At 51.5% G+C, this 17,056-nt stretch overlaps 1 protein-coding gene across 2 annotated transcripts in view; it reads left to right on the forward strand.

Annotated features, from left to right (window-relative positions):
* AIF1L (allograft inflammatory factor 1 like) overlaps positions 1–17,056 on the forward strand; it is a 57,217-nt gene that overhangs the window by 20,044 nt on the left and 20,117 nt on the right. For both annotated transcript variants that reach the window (XM_054998015.1, XM_054998016.1), the window contains exon 3: positions 13,259–13,325. In XM_054998015.1, coding sequence (XP_054853990.1) covers positions 13,259–13,325 — 67 coding nt within the window. The remainder of the gene's footprint in view (positions 1–13,258; positions 13,326–17,056) is intronic.

The raw sequence follows: 17,056 nt of genomic DNA on the forward strand, positions 1-17,056 counted from the left end.
TTCAGATCACTCCTGCGAGAAAACACTAGCCTCTCATTGAATTTGTACGACTGGCCAGCCGCGGCCTCTGTTCTCCAAATCTTCCTTGTGTCCTGTCCTGCTTCTCCCTCCCTGCCCCCCCCCCCGATCTCAACATGGAGGACACAGGCCACTTCGGGGAGACTTGGCTAAGGAGTCCCCAAACCCCCCTGCCCCCCCTCATGTGTCAATATTGAGCCAGAAAAGGGTTTGCTCCAGGCCTCCCCTGCCTGTGGAGACACGGCAGGGCCGTGCATGGCTCTTCCCAGCCATGGCCCAGCGGAGAAAGGAGCAGCCCTGCCAGATCTGTGTTCCTTCCCCCCCCCCCGCCCAAATCCAGGGTGCTGGTTCCAGGCCCTTTGGCCAGATCACCCCCCAGGTGTGCCCTGGACCTCATGTGTCAATATTGAGCCAGAAAGGGGTTTGCTCCAGGCCTCCCCTGCCTGGGGAGACACGGCAGGGCCTTGCATGGCTCTTCCCAGCCATGGGCCGGAGGAGAAAGGAGCAACCCTGCCAGATCTGTGTTCCTTCCCACCCCCCGCCCAAATCCAGGGTGCTGGTTCCAGGCCCTTTGGCCAGATTTGCACATGTTTCCGCGACAGGCATGCCCTGGCCGCGCCCTGGGGACCTCTCTTTTGTCCTTCAGATCACTCCTGCGAGAAAACACTAGCCTCTCATTGAATTTGTACGACTGGCCAGCCGCGGCCTCTGTTCTCCAAATCTTCCTTGTGTCCTGTCCTGCTTCTCCCTCCCTGCCCCCCCCCCCGATCTCAACATGGAGGACACAGGCCACTTCGGGGAGACTTGGCTAAGGAGTCCCCAAACCCCCCTGCCCCCCCTCATGTGTCAATATTGAGCCAGAAAAGGGTTTGCTCCAGGCCTCCCCTGCCTGTGGAGACACGGCAGGGCCGTGCATGGCTCTTCCCAGCCATGGCCCAGCGGAGAAAGGAGCAGCCCTGCCAGATCTGTGTTCCTTCCCCCCCCCCCGCCCAAATCCAGGGTGCTGGTTCCAGGCCCTTTGGCCAGATCACCCCCCAGGTGTGCCCTGGACCTCATGTGTCAATATTGAGCCAGAAAGGGGTTTGCTCCAGGCCTCCCCTGCCTGGGGAGACACGGCAGGGCCTTGCATGGCTCTTCCCAGCCATGGGCCGGAGGAGAAAGGAGCAACCCTGCCAGATCTGTGTTCCTTCCCACCCCCCGCCCAAATCCAGGGTGCTGGTTCCAGGCCCTTTGGCCAGATTTGCACATGTTTCCGCGACAGGCATGCCCTGGCCACGCCCTGGGGACCTCTCTTTTTTGTCCTTCAGATCACTCCTGCGAGAAAACACTAGCCTCTCATTGAATTTGTACGACTGGCCAGCCGCGGCCTCTGTTCTCCAAATCTTCCTTGTGTCCTGTCCTGCTTCTCCCTCCCTGCCCCCCCCCCCCAATCTCAACATGGAGGACACAGGCCACTTCGGGGAGACTTGGCTAAGGAGTCCCCAAACCCCCCTGCCCCCCCTCATGTGTCAATATTGAGCCAGAAAAGGGTTTGCTCCAGGCCTCCCCTGCCTGTGGAGACACGGCAGGGCCGTGCATGGCTCTTCCCAGCCATGGCCCAGCGGAGAAAGGAGCAGCCCTGCCAGATCTGTGTTCCTTCCCACCCCCCGCCCAAATCCAGGGTGCTGGTTCCAGGCCCTTTGGCCAGATCACCCCCCAGGTGTGCCCTGGACCTCATGTGTCAATATTGAGCCAGAAAACGTTATACCTCAGCCTCCCTTCCCCCCAAATCCAAGTTGTGTGTGTGTTCCAGCCCCCCGGCAAGAGCACCCTCCAGGCTTCCCCAGCACCTTCTGTTTAAAGACTATCCCAGAAAATGGGTTCCCAAAACATGCAGACCTGCTCAAAGCGCAACCCGTTTCCGGATCCAGGACATGTGTATTCAGTGTGCGGAGCCTGTTAAGTTTAAACAAAGCTTTATTTTGCCGACAGACAGGGCTCACCATGGCAGGCGGGAACCCCAGGCCCCCTGTGTCCATTCACTCAACTGTCCATCGAGCCAGACGGCCCCCCCCTTCGACGGCCAAGCACCTGGGCAAAGCTTGGGACACGCGAGAATGCCCTCACTCTTTTTGGCGAGGGTGGACGCGGGGTCGAAGTCCCAGGCTCTTCGCGGAGTTGCTCGGGTGCGTGCGGTCTTCCACGCTGAGTTGCCGTGAGAAAGGCGGCAGGAGACATCCCACCATCCAGCAGGTCAATCTCCTCCTCCTCCTCCTCCTCTTCCTTCCCCGCAGTGGGGCCTGCTGGCGGGAAACCAATTGGAATGCAATAAGCAGTCTTTGCCCCGACCAACCATACTACTGAGCATTGTGGAAACACCGACCAAAGCCCCCATCTAGGCGCCCTCTGTCGACCCAACAGTGACCTCGCAGCGCCCAGTGGGCCGCCATTAGCCACTTACTCCAAAACTGGTCCCGGCGTGCCTGGATTCTCTCATGGGCCAACCCCACAGCCTCCATCCGTCGCTCGGTGTCACTGGCTGAAAGACAGGCGGTGTAACGATTAAGGAATTTCAATCGATTGGTGATGCCCATCCCCAAACCTGCAAGCCGTGTGTCCCTTCTCCCTGGCAATCGCCACCCCCAGCCTTCCCCAGCACCTCTTCTGTCATATTGGGGGATGACCGGGCCCGCTTCTCTACTGACCGTAAAATTGTCTGGACACGCTTCTCGCCCGACCTATGCCGAGTGCAAAAGTGGAACTTGCCCGGGCATGCTGCCGGCCAAGCCCATGCTCCGCTTTAGCCAGCTAGGCCTAGAGAGGAGAAAGGAGCAAGCCTGCAAGCTATGTGGACCCTCCCCAACCATGAGTGCTATGTGCGTCCCATCTCCCTGACAGTTCCCCGCTCCAGGCTGCACCAGGACACACAGCGTGCATATCCGCTGGACTCTTGTTGGTCATATTGGGACGTGTCCGCGCACGCTGCTGGCCCAGCCCATGCTCCCCTTTAGCCAGCTAGGCCTCAAAGGAGAAGGGAGCAAGCCCGCAAGCTGTGCGGCCCCTCCCCAAACATGCGAGCCGTGTGTCCCTTCTCCCTGGCAAGAGCCACCAGTAGCCTTCGCCAGCACCTTTTGTTGACCTATCCCCAGCACCCAGAGTATAGAAGTGGAACTTGCCCGGGCACGCTGCGAGGCCGCAGGCCAATGTCCCCCTTTGGCCAGCTAGGCCTCAGTGGAGAACAGAGCAAGCCTTCCAGCTGTGCGTACCATCCTCAAACATGAGCGCTGTGTTTCCCAGCTCTCTGGCAGCTCGGCCTGCGCCTGGCGCCACACAATCGGCTGTACAGTCGGTTTGTTGATGTAATATTGCCTCTGACAAGCAGAGCTGCAACCTTTTGTTTATGTTCACTTCTGTATCACCATCAATTGCTGACCATAATCATTATAACCATTAGATATCATTTTAATATTTCACAGTTTATTCAATCCTGTTAAGAGCAAGCACAAAAAAATCAGCTCTTTAAAAGTTCTCCTTTTGGAGGTTGGGTGTATAAAAAACATATAAAACCTGCATTGGTACTGCTGCATAGTCCTTTACCTAACCTCTTTCCAAAGTGCAGAATCTTGTGATCTCAATCACATTCTTCAGATGGTAGATGCTAAAATAGCATGCCACACTCCAGAACTTCCTATATAGCAAAATGCACACAAAAGGTTGAACACTGGAAGCTCTCTATCTTGCTTCAGGAGGTAGAACCATGCAGGCAATGTACTGTGCACTGAGCCCGGCTTCTACTGAAATCAATAGAAATGCTTTTCTAGGTTGTGGGACACTTGGGTGCAGACAGGATTTCTAGAACTCAGAGGAGAACCTAACTTTGGAGTGCTGACCAGCCAAATACCAGCTGGTAGAGCTGTGACTGACCCAAGGCCATGCAGCTGGCTTCAAGTGGAGGGGTGGGGATTCAAACCTGGTTCTCCAGATTAGAATCCCGTGGCTCCTAACCGCGCTGTGCGGCCATAGGCCAATGTCCCCCTTTGGCCAGCTAGGCGTCAGAGGAGAACAGAGCCGGCTTGCAAGCCGCTAGGCTAGGCCTCAGAGGAGAATAGAGCAATAGAGCTTGGGCCGCCCAACAGAGAATATAGTTTGGGCTGCCCAAGCTCCTGGAGTTCAAAGGTGGAACATTCCTGGGCCCGCCGCAGAACACTGCACCCATCGAGGAACAGCTTCCGGGGGCCGCCGCCCACTCGTTTCTTGACAAGACTTACTTCGTGGTCGCTCGCCCAGAAACTCCTTCTCCACCATGTCGACCTCGATGTCCTCCACAACAGCGGTCAAGTTCCTGCGGACCGTGTGGGCGAGATCGACACGGTCAGGGAACAGCGACTCCAGGCGGAACGGCACCATGGTCTCCTCCGCCGCCTCCCGCTCGTGCTCCGTCAGCCCCTTTTCCTCCATGGCCGCGGCCGCCTGCTCCGCCCACTCCTCACGCCAGTTGCTTGGCACCCACTCCGCCATGCTTTGCGACGATGGCGGAGGCACGTCTGGTCGGCAGGGGAAGCCTCACGAGTTTGCGGGGGTTTGCGCGGGCAAACCAACTGCACAGCCAATTGCGTTGCACCACGCGGAGGCCGAAAGCTGGTTGGTCGTAGCCGAAAAAGCGGGAATCGGAGACACCGACCGGGTCAATGCGGCAGGTCAAGAGCTGATCAAGCCCCCCCTAATTCCTGGGGCCTCTGAACGGAAAACCAGACGCAGCCGTGATGGGGTCCACCCGGAGGCACCAGGGGCAGTGCGCCCCTGGATTTTTGGCAAGAAAATTTTTTTTGACAGACATGTCTTAGACCTCGCCCGTGCACTCCCCCCAAGCCCTGGGCGGGCCCTGGGATTTCGGACAGTCCCGTGTGTGTTTCTCACAAACATGTTCCCCCCTCCCCAAGTGAAGACATGTCTGTGTTTGCCTGTGTTTGTCAAAGGCATGCCCTCCCCCAGTGGACAAGCACCAACCAACGGACAGGGCCCCCCGCCCCGCTTCGAAGCCCTCAGGCAGCCGGGCAAGATCCCGGAGTGCGGGGGGGAGCCAGGGGGGCCATCTCTGACACGAAGCCAAACAGTCATCCAATCTTTTGAGGCCCGCGTTGGAGGCCCCCGGACCAGTCCATTGCGCGTCACCTGCTCGCTCGCAAGCTGCAGGCAATAGCGCCATCTAGCAGTCATTGAGAGGTCCACAGCCCCCGGGATGGTAAAAATAGCCGCTCTGTTCTGGGAACTCGCTGGTCGTCAGGAGGGGCACGTGCAGACGCGGACACACAATCACAGGTCTGGTGCGGGCAGGACACGCGCCGAAATTCTGAAACAGCCACGGGCGGGCCGAAACAGACGGGAGCGCGGACACGTGCGCAACCACGTGTAGTTCTTAACGTGTGTTTTGGCTCTGAGATTGGTTCTAGGCCCTTAGAGGGGGAAGAAGGTACAGATCTAGAATGTTCACAACAACCTCCCAGTTCTGCGATCAGAAGAGCTGATGCAGGAAAGCTGCCCTGAAAACGAAGGGTTAAAATGCACATAGAGCCAAGCTAGAAGTGCCGAATTACACTTGAATGGGAAGTGAACAGACTCAGTGTATTCCTCCCTGTTCACTTGCGCTCCACTTGTACTCCACTCGATCACTACGTGAACAGGGAGGAATACACGTGAGTCAGTTCACTTCCCATTCAAGTGTAATTGGGCACTTCTAGCTTGGCCCTGAGTAAGCCTGGCTATGCGGCCCTCGAGTCTACAAAGTGGGTCAGGGGCTAAGTAAACCTCTTCTTTAGTCCTGATGAAACTTGTCACTTCAAAGCCTGACTTGCAATGTGTGGAACAGGAGCTGATCTGGGGAGAGATGGCCCCTAACCTTTTTGGGGTAGAGTTGCCACCGGGAGGCCAAGCGAAAAGGCTTTAAACCGGCCAAATGTAATTTATTTTTAATGACGTATCCCTTCGGGCTGTTTAGAAAGACAAGGGCTGGCTGCCAAATTAAGCCAAGGCTTAACCCCAGTCAAAACACTGCTGTTGTTGGCTAACTCGCCCATGAGAAAACAGGCTTTGGATAGGGGTTAAGAGAAGGGGTTGTGACCTGGGAGGCTCCCAATTCAAATCTCATCACTGCCACAAAATCATTGGCTGGTCTTAGGCAACCCACTTTCACTTTGCCCTGCCTCACTCCCTTTTTCACAAAATGGAGATAAAAATTCTGGCTTTACCATACAGGACTGTTGTAAGGAATTCAAATTAAAGTACGTCACCACCACCTCTGCCCTCTTACCACCCAGGATCCCAAACAGCAAATCATCCTTCCTTGCCTGCTGGTTCCAGCCACCCACCTTTAAAATCAGCACAGCAATTGGGTGCCTGACCTCCTGGGAGGTGTAGGGTTGCCATCCTCCAGGTGGGACAAGGAGATCTCTCAGAATTACCATTGAGCTCCAGATAACAGAGATTCGTTCTCCTGGAGAAAATGGCTGTTTTGGACAGTAGACTCCCGCTCCAGGCTCCATCCCCAAATCTCCAGGAATTTCTGAAACTGAGGGCCAAGCTACACATGACGAATGACACTTGAATGGCAAGTGTATTTCTCCCTGTTCACTTGCCCTCCACTCAATCCACTTGCCATTCAAGTGTCATTCGTCATGTGTAGCTTGGCCCTGAGAGTTTGGCCACTATTTTTGGCTGCCAGTTGAAGTGGCCGTGGAGGAGACGGAGGGGCGGGACAGGAGACTGGTGATGGGCTGGATGGGCGGCCACTCCAGATCTTCAGCTGGCCTCTTGAGGGCCAAGCTACAAGTGACTAATGACACTTGCCTGGCAAGTGAACAGACTCACATGTATTCCTCCCTGTTCACTTGCCCTCCACTTGATCATGTAGTAACCCGCCCTGACCCTGCTTGCGGGGAGGGTGGGCTAAAAATCTAATCAATTCTTCCAGGGCCAGATCGAGGGGGGGGCAGTGCTGGGAGGGCAGCCAGAATTGGGTTGTCCCGGGCACTGGGAACCCAAGATCCGGCCCTGAATTCTTCACTTCTAGCTTGGCTGTGGGAGAGCAGGCGCTTGTGCATTTGAAGTGCTTAAAACACTGCTCTCTTATCTCTTATCAATGCTCTCTAAAAGCCACATGCCAAGAAAACCCTGTGCCCCTCCCGAAGGACGGGCACATCTTTCCTCAATGGAGCGTTGTGACACCTTGGAGACTTGATTGCATCTACAATGTCATAAGCTTAGTGACTAAAGCCCTCTTAGGGCCAAGCTACACATGACGAATGACACTTGAACGGCAAGTGGATTGAGTGGAGGGCAAGTGAACAGGGAGAAATACACTTGCCGTTCATGTGTCATTCGTCATGTGTAGCTTGGCCCTTAGTTCAGAACACAGCATAAAACAGTGACAGCGTATCTACACATTTACCAATCCTTAGCACATCTCACCAGCCACATACGATGGCTGGCTGGTTGGCTGATGACTATTTTGCCGTCTTGAGCTACAGAAATAAGAGGTCATTGAGTGCCCAGCAGGTCATGTTATTTGTTGGGCAGAATTTGGCTGTGTGGCTCGCAACTTGTGCAGGCTGGAGCACTGATGAACCTGGATTCAAATTCCTACTCTGCCGTCAATCTTGCTGGCCAGTTTTTGCCTAACCTACCTCACAGGGTGGTTGTAAAAATAATACAGAAGAGGAGAGAATCATGTACACTCCTCTGAGAAACTTGGAGGAAGTGAAGGATTAAAATGTAAGAGATAGAGGGTCAGTATGAGACTTAGTAAAGAGTCCAGTAGCACCTTTAAGACTAACCAACTTTATTGTAGCATAAGCTTTTGAGAACCACAGCTCTCTTTGTCAGATGCATCTGTGGTTCTCGAAAGCTGATGATGCATCTGATGAAGAGAGCTGTAGCTCTCGAAAGCTTATGCTACAATAAAAATGGTTAGTCTTAAGGGTGCTACTGGACTCTTTACTATTTTGCAACTACAGACTAACATGGCTAACTCCTCCGGGAGTATGAGACTTGCCATTCTTCTAATTTCCATCTCCTCCTGCCAGTAGTCCCTAGAATAAACCTTGGGCTGTGCTTGGAGGGCAGATGATGCATCTTGGCTCTAATGCACATTATCTTAGCACATGACCATTCGTGTCCCATGCAGACTGCTGCTCTCATTTCAAGCTCTTTGGGTCAGTTCTGCTAGCATATTTTTAGCCAAGAAAGCAAACACACCCTGTGCTTTTAAATCAGGGGAGGACAGGCTATTGAAGACATCATGTTAGCACAGAAATGCAAAGAGTCCAGTAGCACCTTTAAGACTAACCAACTTTATTGTAGCATAAACTTTCTGACAATGCATCTGATGAAGAGAGCTGTGGTTCTCAGAAGCTGACGATGCATCTCATGAAGAGAGCTGTGGCTCTCGAAAGCTGACAATGCATCTGACAAAGAGAGCTGTGGTTCTCGAAAGCTGACAATGCATCTGATGAAGAGAGCTGTGGTTCTCAGAAGCTGACGATGCATCTGACGAAGAGAGCTGTGGCTCTCGAAAGCTGACAATGCATCTGACGAAGAGAGCTGTGGTTCTCGAAAGCTGACAATGCATCTGATGAAGAGAGCTGTGGTTCTCAGAAGCTGACGATGCATCTGATGAAGAGAGCTGTGGCTCTCGAAAGCTGACAATGCATCTGACAAAGAGAGCTGTGGTTCTCAGAAGCTGACGATGCATCTGATGAAGAGAGCTGTGGCTCTCGAAAGCTGACAATGCATCTGACGAAGAGAGCTGTGGTTCTCGAAAGCTGACAATGCATCTGATGAAGAGAGCTGTGGTTCTCGAAAGCTTACGCTACAATAAAGTTGGTTAGTCTTAAAGGTGCTACTGGACTCTTTACTATTTTGCAACTACTGACGAACATGGTTAACTCCTCTGGATCTATGGCCACAGAAATGCAGGATCTGTGCTGTACCATCTGCGAGCCTGTCCCTTCCTTCCCTAGTACAGCCTCTCTGCTGGGACGGAGGACAGCGGGAGTTGGCAGGTCTTCCATTTAGCTTTATTATTGTGCCAGCTGTGTGGACAGCTCCCAGCTGACGCTACCAAGCCTCTAAATCACTATGGCATATTTAACATACCAACTTTGTTAGGATGGCATGGCAAAGTCACACCCCCAGGAGCCAGCTGAGGCCTTATATGGAACAGCATATGGCTTCCTTGGACTTTCTGAGGCTGCAATGACCCTGTGGAGAGATTGCCTGTCGTTTCTTAGTCTATCCAGAGTTCCAGGCAGCAACCAGGGATCCTAAATGGGAATGGTAAGGAGCCCAGTAGCACCTTTAAGACTAACCAACTTTATTGTAGCATAAGTTTTCGAGAACTACAGCTCTCTTCCTCAGATGCATTGTCAGCTTTCGAGAACAACAGTTCTCTTCGTCAGATGCATTGTCAGTGATGCATCTAACAGACAGAGCTGTGGTTCTTGAAAGCTAACGATGCATCTGACAAAGAGAGCTGTGGTTCTCAAAAGCTGGTGATGCATCTGACAAAGAGAGCTGTGGTTCTTGAAAGCTTATGCTACAATAAAGTTGGTTAGTATTAAAGGTGCTACTGGACTCCTTACTATTTTGTAACTACAGACTAACACAGCCAGTAAAAGTAAAGGTGCAAGCACCGCGTCATTACTGACCCATGGAGGGACGTCGCATCACGACATTTTCTTGGCAGACTTTTTACAGGGTGGTTTGCCATTGCCTTCCCCAGTCATCTACACTTTACCCCCAGGAAACAGGGTACTCATTTTACCAACCTCAGAAGGATGAAAGGCTGAGTCAGCCTTGAGCCAGCTGACCTGAACCTAGCTTCTGCCAGGATCGAACTCAGGTCGTGTGCAGAGCTTGGGCTGGAGGACTGCAGCTTACCACTCTGCACCACGGGGCACAGAGTGCTACTGGTGCTACTGGGCTCCTTACTATTTTGCAACTACAGACTAACACGGCTAACTCCTCTGGATAAATGGGAATGCTGTCTCCTGCCTTTGTTCACATCTTGTCCAGTCCAGGCACGTAAAATCAAAGGCCTCAGTTCTCCGGATAGGGAATTCACAAGAATGATTGGAACAGCTGCTAAAGTCCAGTTATCCTTGCAATTCATATTATGGTAGTAAAGCACCTGTTGTACACGCAGAAGGTGCCAGGTGAGATCCAGTATCTCCACTTGAGTGGTCTCTGGCATCCGTGCTGGGAAAAATACTTTCTAATTTGGAATTTGTATCAGGTTTTGAAAGGCATTCCTCTCTTGTGCTGATACCCCTGATATCCACTCCAAAATCTGGACTGAACTATTTCCATTTTTTAAAACACAAGAATTTTACTCTCTGAATGGATCAGGGTTTACTTACCGCAGCAACTCAGACAATATTTGCCAGCATCTGCTATCTGGATATATATAGCCAGAGAGGTAGAAGGGGGCATGCTAAAAAAACTTTTAAATGGCATCTCCCAAATCTTCTCCTCAAAGAAAACAAGGATCATAACTGACCAGCGATGGGTATCCAAAAATTAAAACTGTCCGTTGTGAATAGGGAGAGTGTGGGAGGATATCTGTTCTGCAAAACCCAGTCAGTTTTCCTGCCTCTGCTGGCTGGGGCCGCAAAGCTTGAGTTTCAGAACATGTGCGCAGCGCATGGAGACCAGCAGCATCCTGCATGTGGGCCATCCTCCCTTGGAGGTTCCATGTTCCCTACGCAGGGAGGAGGACAAAAGGCAGGCCAAATGGAGAGCAGATGCCGGTGATGGCTGCGGTGAGGAATGTGCCGCTAGTGCCGAAGAGGGGAGCAGAGCCATTCAACTCCGTTGGGCTCCTCACTGTTGGCAGGGTGCAGGCAGTGCAGAGAAAGACCAGAGTGCAGCTGAGGAAGAGAGGCGGCCAGACATGGGTCATTGAAGGGATGCACCGGAGGGGAGTCCAGCAGCACCTTTAAGATCAGCCAACTTTATTGTAGCATAAGCTTTCGAGAACCACAGCTCTCTTCGTCAGATGCATCTGATGATGCATCTGACGAAGAGAGCTGTGGTTCTCGAAAGCTGTCAATGCATCTGGCAAAGAGAGCTGTGGTTCTCAGAAGCTGACAATGCATCTTATGAAGAGAGCTGTGGTTCTCAGAAGCTGTCGATGCATCTGACAAAGAGAACTGTGGTTCTCAGAAGCTGACGATGCATCTGACGAAGAGAGCTGTGGTTCTCGAAAGCTGTCAATGCATCTGACGAAGAGAGCTGTGGTTCTCAGAAGCTGACAATGCATCTGATGAAGAGAGCTGTGGTTCTCAGTGTATGAGCTGAAGAAGTGAGCTGTGACTCACCAAAGCTCATGCCCTACCACAAATGTTGTTGGTCTTATAGGTGCTACTGGACTCTTGCTCTTTTCTTCTGCTACAGACAGACTAACACAGCTGCCCATCTTGATTTCTCTCCATGGAAGGTATATTTGATTGTTCTTTTGATGTATGTTGAGTAATTTTCATGTGACATTCAACACATGCACAGCTGAACATGTGACGTAAACTCCACATTTATCCAGGACCGGTCCCCGGTTTCATTTGTAAAAGGAATGCATATGGGCTCTTTCTTACCACGTGTTCACATAACATGGGAGCAGGTCTCTGTCTTCCCATTTCATTCTCCTGCCTGGACTATTATTGCTTCATTAAAACTTCCGATGCTCTGTGTGATGCTTTCATAATTGGCTTATTAGTCATATACATTCCCTTTTTACCAAACTCCCCAAAGTAGGGGATATCCAATTTATAGCCTGAGAGACAGTAACTGGCCAGATACTTTGAAATGTGTGAGGACACCTCTTGAATTGATCGACCACAACAAAGAATAGGTGTGGAGATCAAGGTCTTGAAAAAATGCCCCCCGCTCAGAACTTGTACACAGGGCTGGCGCGCCCATAGAGGCCAGGTAGGCGGTGGCCTCAGGTGCAAGGGCACTGGAGAGGCGCCGGAGGGGGTGTCGGGGGCAGAGGCGCGTGCGATGGAGCTGGCATGGCTGGCCCGCAGCTGCTGCAGCCAGCCAGCCCTGTGTCACTGCCGCCACACGACCCAGCCGGGCACAGCAGCCACGAGCCGCTGCTGGGGCGGCGTGCGGAGCGCAGAGCAGCCTCCGCCCGCCACCCCAGCCATCCGCCGGCGAATGCCCCCGGCTTGCGCTGTGCGATGACATCATCGTGCAATGCCGTCATTGCGCAGTCCGTGGTGCGCACGCGCGCCAGCAGTGCTTGTACAGTCCAGAGTTGGAACGGGCAAATCTCAAGTTTGAATCTCAGCTCAGCCATGAAATCCTGTGATGGCTGTTGGCAAGCTACTCATTTATAATAATAACAACAACATTCGATTTATATACTGCCCTTCAGGCCAACTTAACACCCATTCAGAGCGGTTTACAAAGTATGTTATTATTATCCCCACAACAATCACCCTGTGAGGTGGGCGGGGCTGAAAGAGCTCTGAGAGAGCTGTGACTGACCCAAGGTCACCCAGCTGGCTTCAAGCAGAGGAGTGGGGAATCAAACCCAGTTCTCCAGGTCAGAGTCCTGCTGCTCTTAACCACTACACCAAACTGGCTTTCTAGCCTGCTTACAGGGTTGTTGTAATGGCTGCTGAGATAATGCTCATGAAACACTTTGGAGACTTCCAACCACTATACAAATGCCCGCTTTTGATATCTGAAGCATGCCGCTTGTGTCTTAGATTTCAGATCATTTGCCAGGAAATCAGTTTTTATTGCTCTGAAGGAGGGGCGAGGGCGGAGTGATGCAGAGCAGGTGGGCCGGCAGTGGCCTTTGTGGGGGGTGTTTCTTGCTTTTGTTTGGATTATTGGAACGGGGATTTCCCCATAAAGTCTCCTTCATTCAACAAGTAATTAAGATTCACTGCTGGTAGATGCTGTGACGGCTGCTTGAATAGATGGATTCAGCAGATTCGTGAAGGAGAGGTCCGTGAGTGGCTACTCTCCATGGTGATTAAAAGGAACCTCCACAGCCAGAGACAGTCAACCTTGGAATCCCAGTGTTCTGAGACAGCATTGGGGGGGCCTTGGCTGCTATGCCCTGTTTGTTGGCCCTCCCAGGCAATCGGTTGGTCGCAGCGTCAAACAGGATGCAGGTCTACGTGGACCACTGTTCTGATGCAGTAGAGCTCTTCTAATATTCTTAAATCTTGGGCCTTTTTCTCTCTCCCTTCTTCAGGAGTTTCTCTGCGACCCGAAGTTTAGCGATGAAGAGAATTTGGAGGAAAAGCTTGCAGTTTTTAAAGGTACCAATCCGCATGGTTTGACTAAGTGGGGGAATGCTAAGAAAAATGCCGCTTTGTTTCAGGCGAGTCCATGAGATGGTCACTAGCGTGAGATTTCTCCCGGACAGTTGGCAACTTTCAGTTCGTTGTTGGTCTTCTGTGCAGTCCCACATTGGGAACTGAGCAGGCGCAGGGCAGCCACTGAGAGAGATTCTCTCGCTTTAAAACTGTAGCCCCTTCTGCCCAACACACATGCATGATTTCCCCACTGATTAGAACCAAGAGCGGGAACCCACAAATGGAGGGGAAATAACCCAATAGAATTTTTTTTTTTTTTAGAGTTTAATGAACAGTAAAGTGCAAGTGCTCTAGTAAGTTAAATAAGTTAACAAATATGAATAAATATATCATAAATACAGACTATTCCTATAAACAAGATGTGAACAATAAGATCCTGATTTTCCTCTGTCCTGATTTTCCCACTGAAGCGAGACATTGCCAAGTGGTGCATCCCCTATATCTCAGTTCCTTTTTCGTTGTTGTTGGGAGAAGTTCTTCTCTTTGCTCTTTTTCTTCGTGTTCAGCATGTACATTGTTGTACTTTTCCAGATAAGTCCTCTTTCTTCTTCAAAAGGGAAAGGAAAAGAGACAAGATGCGTCTCATAAGGCATTATTCAAAAATGCTCAAAGTGAGACACCAGAATGCCTCATACAGACAAGCATGACCTTTGCCGTACCTGCCTGGGGGGAAATTGCATAATTTTTCTGCTGGCCACGCTTGCCAGAGGTTTATCCCAAAGGCCAGGAGTGATCAGGCTTCCCGCCTCGAAGTGACAATTTGGGAGAAAGTCTTACCAGGCTCTGACAAGCCAAGCTAAGCCATCTGCCAAGTGTGAACCGCCGATCCGAGCTATTTGCCCTGGTTCTGAAGGCACCACCTCTGGATTCAATCAAGAGTCGATCACCAATTCCAACTGTTCCACCCTCCGATACCATGCATCTAGAGCCTCGACACCAGACCAACACCAGAGCCGCATGGTGGAAACATCAAAATGCTGGTCACTGGAACCATCACATTCCAAATGCTCTGCGTTCAGAACCACCTACAAAGAAATTGAAAATGAAGACCAAACACCCGCAAAGACAAGGGTCATTTCATACACCTGCTGAATGTGCTGGACCTCTTCCACAGGGGCCACATCCTCCATCACAACATGTCCTCTCTCGAGTTCATAACATTTTTGCTGCTCCCCAGACTTCCACCATCTCAAGGGAGGTAGCCCAGATTATTCTGTATGCCCTCCACAAGGTCCTCCTACGGACACAAATGGAGCTGCTTTGCTACCTGGGCGTCCAGCACATGGCATTTTCCTTTCTCATGCCCACTGATGCTTATCTTTGAATATAGATCCAGAGGAGTTCGCTGTGTTAGTCTGTAGTAGCAAAATCGAAAAGAGTCCAGTAGCACCTTTAAGACTAACCAACTTTACTGTAGCATAAGCTTTCGAGAATCACAGTTCTCTTCGTCAGATGCGTGCTAATGAAAAGATCTCCACGCATCTGACAAAGAAAACTGTGATTCTCAAAAGCTTATGCTACAGTCAAGTTGGTTAGTCTTAAAGGTGCTACTGGACTCTTTTCGATTTTTTTTTTGTCTTTGAATGTTTGTTATCTCTCCAAACACAGGGGTAGCTGCCTCTTCGCTCAAGGTCCATCTGGACACCTTTTCTGCACTTCACAAACTGGTAGATGGCGAGACAGTTTTCTCCAATGATGTTTCCAAACAATTTCTCAAGGGCGTACTTAACACTCGCCCCGCCCGACCTCTCCCAGTACCACAATGGAGACTTTTGCTCGTCCTAGCACAACTCATACCGCCTCCATTCGAACCTTTAGCCCGCTGCCCCCGCTCCGTATTGTCTTGGAAAGTAGACCTTCTGGTAGCAATTACCCCTGCTAGAAGGGTTGGGGAGTTAACTGCCCTCCACATAGATCCCCCTTTTATATAATTTTTTTTCCAGAAAAAGTAATTTTATACCCTAGTTTAGAATTTCTTCCCAAGGTGGTTTTCCAGGTGCCACCTCTAACAAAAGGTCACCCTGCCTGTGTTTTCCCCCAACCTCACTTCAGACTCTGAACACACTCTTCCTAAGCTGAATGATAAAACAGCGTCATCGTACTATTTGCACAGAACAAGATTGTTCAGGAAACCCAAGGCTCTTTTGGTCTGTTCTTTTGGACCACGCAGGGGCCTCGCCATTTCTAACCAGTCTCTTTCTAGGTGGATATTAGTGGATATCAGGGCTTTTGTTCTGGGAAAAGAGGTGGGGGAACTCAGTGGGCTGCCAGCACAGGGGGCAACTCTTGGCGGGAGGTGGTGCCCCTGGTACCACATGTGCGTGCGCAAAGTGCATGCATGCTCCCAGGGGCAATGACATCACTTTGAGTCAGCTGGAACAAGGGGAGAGTTTTTAAAAGTGTAAATTGCCCTCGGTGAAAATGGTCACATGGCTGGTGTCCCCGCCCCCTGATCTCCAGACAGAGGGGAGCTTAGATTGCCCTCCGCGCCGCTGGAGCAGCACGGAGGGCAATCTAAGCTCCCCTCTGTCTGGAGATCAGGGGGCGGGGACACCGGCCATGTGACCATTTTCAAGAGGTTCCGGAACTCCGTTCCACCGTGTTCCAGCTGAAAAGAAGCCCTGGTGGCTATTAAACTGTATTATGTCCATGCCAAGGCTCCATGTCCAGTAATGATCAGGGCTCACTCTACCAGAGCGCAAGCATCATCTGTTGCTTTTCTCCGAGGAATCCCACTGCGAGACATCTGTCAAGCTGCCACCTGGTCTTAGCGGACACCTTCATCCAGCATTACTCTATAGACACATCTATAGAGACAGGATTCAGCGGTGGGACCAGCCATCCTGCATTCACTTTTCAACTAAGTTTCTCACACCTTCCTCCATTGGTGAGTAGCTTGGTATACTCCCAATGTGGGACTGCACAGAAGACAAATGACAAAAATAGGGTTGTACTTACCTTGCAACTGTTGTTTGTCTAGTGTCTTCTGTGCAGGCACACATTCCTTCCCTCCTGCCCCAGTTTGAGTATGTTTCATCCTATTGACCTTTGGTGGCTCAGGAGAACTGAGAGATAGGGCGCACTTCACCCTGCAACGCCTCGTTTTGGCAGGGAAATGCTCACGCACGCATGCATGTTGGGCAGGCGGGGCACCCCGTACAGTTTTAGAACTAGAGAATCTGTCTCTGTGGCTGGCCTGCACCTGCACAGTCTCCAGTGGGTACCTGCACAGAAGATGGTAGACCAACAGCAGTTACAGGTAAGTGCAACCTTGTTTTACTGAGATTCTGCATGGGACTTTGCCTCGGGAACATGGGTGGTGCCAGAGATTGGCTGACGCCGACAAATGGCAGGGCCCAGAAAGCGCCCTGCTGAGGTGGCTTGCCAACACTCTTGGGAAATTCCTGGAGATTTGGGGGTGGTGCCTTTGAGGGAAGAGTTTGGAAAGGAAGGTAACTCAGCAAGGATGTGCTATCCTAGAAATGACCCTTCAAAGTGGCCGTTTCCTCCAGGAGAACAGATCTTTGTAGTCTGGAAATCAGCTCGGTTAGGGCCCAGTAGCACCTTAAATACCACCTGTGAGCTTTTGAGAGTCAGAGCTCCCTTTGGCAAATAAGAGGAGTAGAAAAAGGAAGGAGTCCTTATAATCCAGGCAGAAAGTGGGAGGAGGTATT

This window comes from Eublepharis macularius, chromosome 14 (genome assembly GCF_028583425.1).
Source record: "Eublepharis macularius isolate TG4126 chromosome 14, MPM_Emac_v1.0, whole genome shotgun sequence".
NCBI classification, from domain to species: domain Eukaryota; kingdom Metazoa; phylum Chordata; class Lepidosauria; order Squamata; family Eublepharidae; genus Eublepharis; species Eublepharis macularius.